This window comes from Sinocyclocheilus anshuiensis, unplaced genomic scaffold (assembly GCF_001515605.1).
Source record: "Sinocyclocheilus anshuiensis isolate Anshui unplaced genomic scaffold, SAMN03320099.WGS_v1.1 scaffold2329, whole genome shotgun sequence".
NCBI classification, from domain to species: domain Eukaryota; kingdom Metazoa; phylum Chordata; class Actinopteri; order Cypriniformes; family Cyprinidae; genus Sinocyclocheilus; species Sinocyclocheilus anshuiensis.
Window position 1 is genome coordinate 82,407 of NW_015552527.1, and position 1,655 is coordinate 84,061.

A 1,655-nucleotide genomic window follows, 5' to 3' on the forward strand; every position below is an offset into this window, starting at 1 on the left:
GGGTTGATGAGACCCGGGCAGCCGCCGTGACACTGAACGCTCGCCGGCTCCCCCTGGTGGACGTCAGAGAGCCGCTGCTGCTCCTTGCTCACCGCCTTCAGCTCGTATTTCCGCTCGGGGTGTTTGTGCAGCTGGATGAGGGCGCACAAGAAGTAGACGCAGGTCACCAGGACGATGAAGCCCACGGGGCCGTAGAAGGCCCCCAGACTCGGCTCCCACGCCATCCAACAGCTGCACACAGCAGATAAACACTTACTGAACATGTTATATTATTAAGCCATAATTAACCATATTCTGGTTAATTAACATTCAGATTTTAGCAATTTGATGAGAACAAAACTTGAACTGAATTTAATTGTCTATTGTCTTCTGTAGAGCTGCTTTATCAATTAATTCAATGTGTTTCATAATTGATGAATTTTGCACCAGTGACACTGTTATTCAACTGAATTGAATCAACACTCAACTGAATAATGACACTGCTGTCTTCTGTAGAAATGCTTTATAAATTAATTAAATTTGTTTCATAATTGATGAACTGTGGAACATACATATACAATCTGTAATGATAGAAATAAATGTAATTAATTAAAAAAAATAGAATTGTTGTTATTGTCTTATTATTGGTAACAAAAACTGACAAGCAAAATTTGTTTTCTGTAATTGACATAAAGCTGAAATTAAATAAAATAAAAATTAAACAATAAATAAATAAATAGAAAAATAAAATACATTTAAATAAAATAATAAAATAAATTATTAAATTAAATTAAATAAATGCATGCATACATACATAAATACATATTAAATGAAAACATAAACTAAAAAAAAAAACCTAATGAAAATTAAATCAAAACGGCACCTTGGTGACTAACTGAAATAAGTTTTAGTTGAAGTAAAAAATTACTAAATCTGAAAACCTTGGCGACTAACTGAAATAAGTTTTAGTTGAAGTTTCAAAATGACTAAATCTGAAATAAAAATACATTTGAATATAATATATAAAAAAATTGAAATATATATGTACTGAAAATTAAAAGTTAATTTAAAATATATTAATAAAAACTATAATAGAGTGACTCACATAAGTGACCCTGGAGCACAAAAGCAGTCTTAAGTCGCTGGGGTATATTTGTAGCAATAGCCAACAATACATTGTATGGGTCAAAATTATAGATTTTTCTTTTATGCCAAAACTCATTAGGATATTAAGTAAAGATCATGTTCCATGAAGATATTTTGTAAATTTCCTACCGTAAATATATCAAAACTTAATTTTTGATTAGTAATATGCATCGCTAAGAACTTCATTTGAACAACTTTAAAGATGATTTTCTCAATATTTAGATTTTTTTGCACCCTCAGATTCCAGATTTTCAAATAGTTGTATCTCGGCCAAATATTGTCCGATCCTAACAAACCATACATCAATGGAAATCTTATTTATTTAGCTTTCAGGTGATGTATAAATCTAAATTTTGAAAAATTGACACTTAAGACTGGTTTTGTGGCCCAGGGTCACATATGGTCATTATATTATTGTTAAGAAAACAAGAAAAAAACTATAAATATATTTGTTTGCATATATATATATATATACCACGACTGTGGTATATACCACGACTGAGGTGCCCTTGAGCAAGGCACCGAACCCC

General features: G+C 31.5%; 1 protein-coding gene across 1 annotated transcript in view; it reads right to left on the minus strand.

Moving 5' to 3' along the window:
• The window catches only part of LOC107663568 (adhesion G protein-coupled receptor A1-like), a 74,880-nt gene that overhangs the window by 2,724 nt on the left and 70,501 nt on the right, over positions 1-1,655 (minus strand). The window contains exon 10 of the mRNA XM_016453805.1: positions 63-231. Within this exon, the coding sequence (XP_016309291.1) occupies positions 63-231 (169 nt within the window). The remainder of the gene's footprint in view (positions 1-62; positions 232-1,655) is intronic.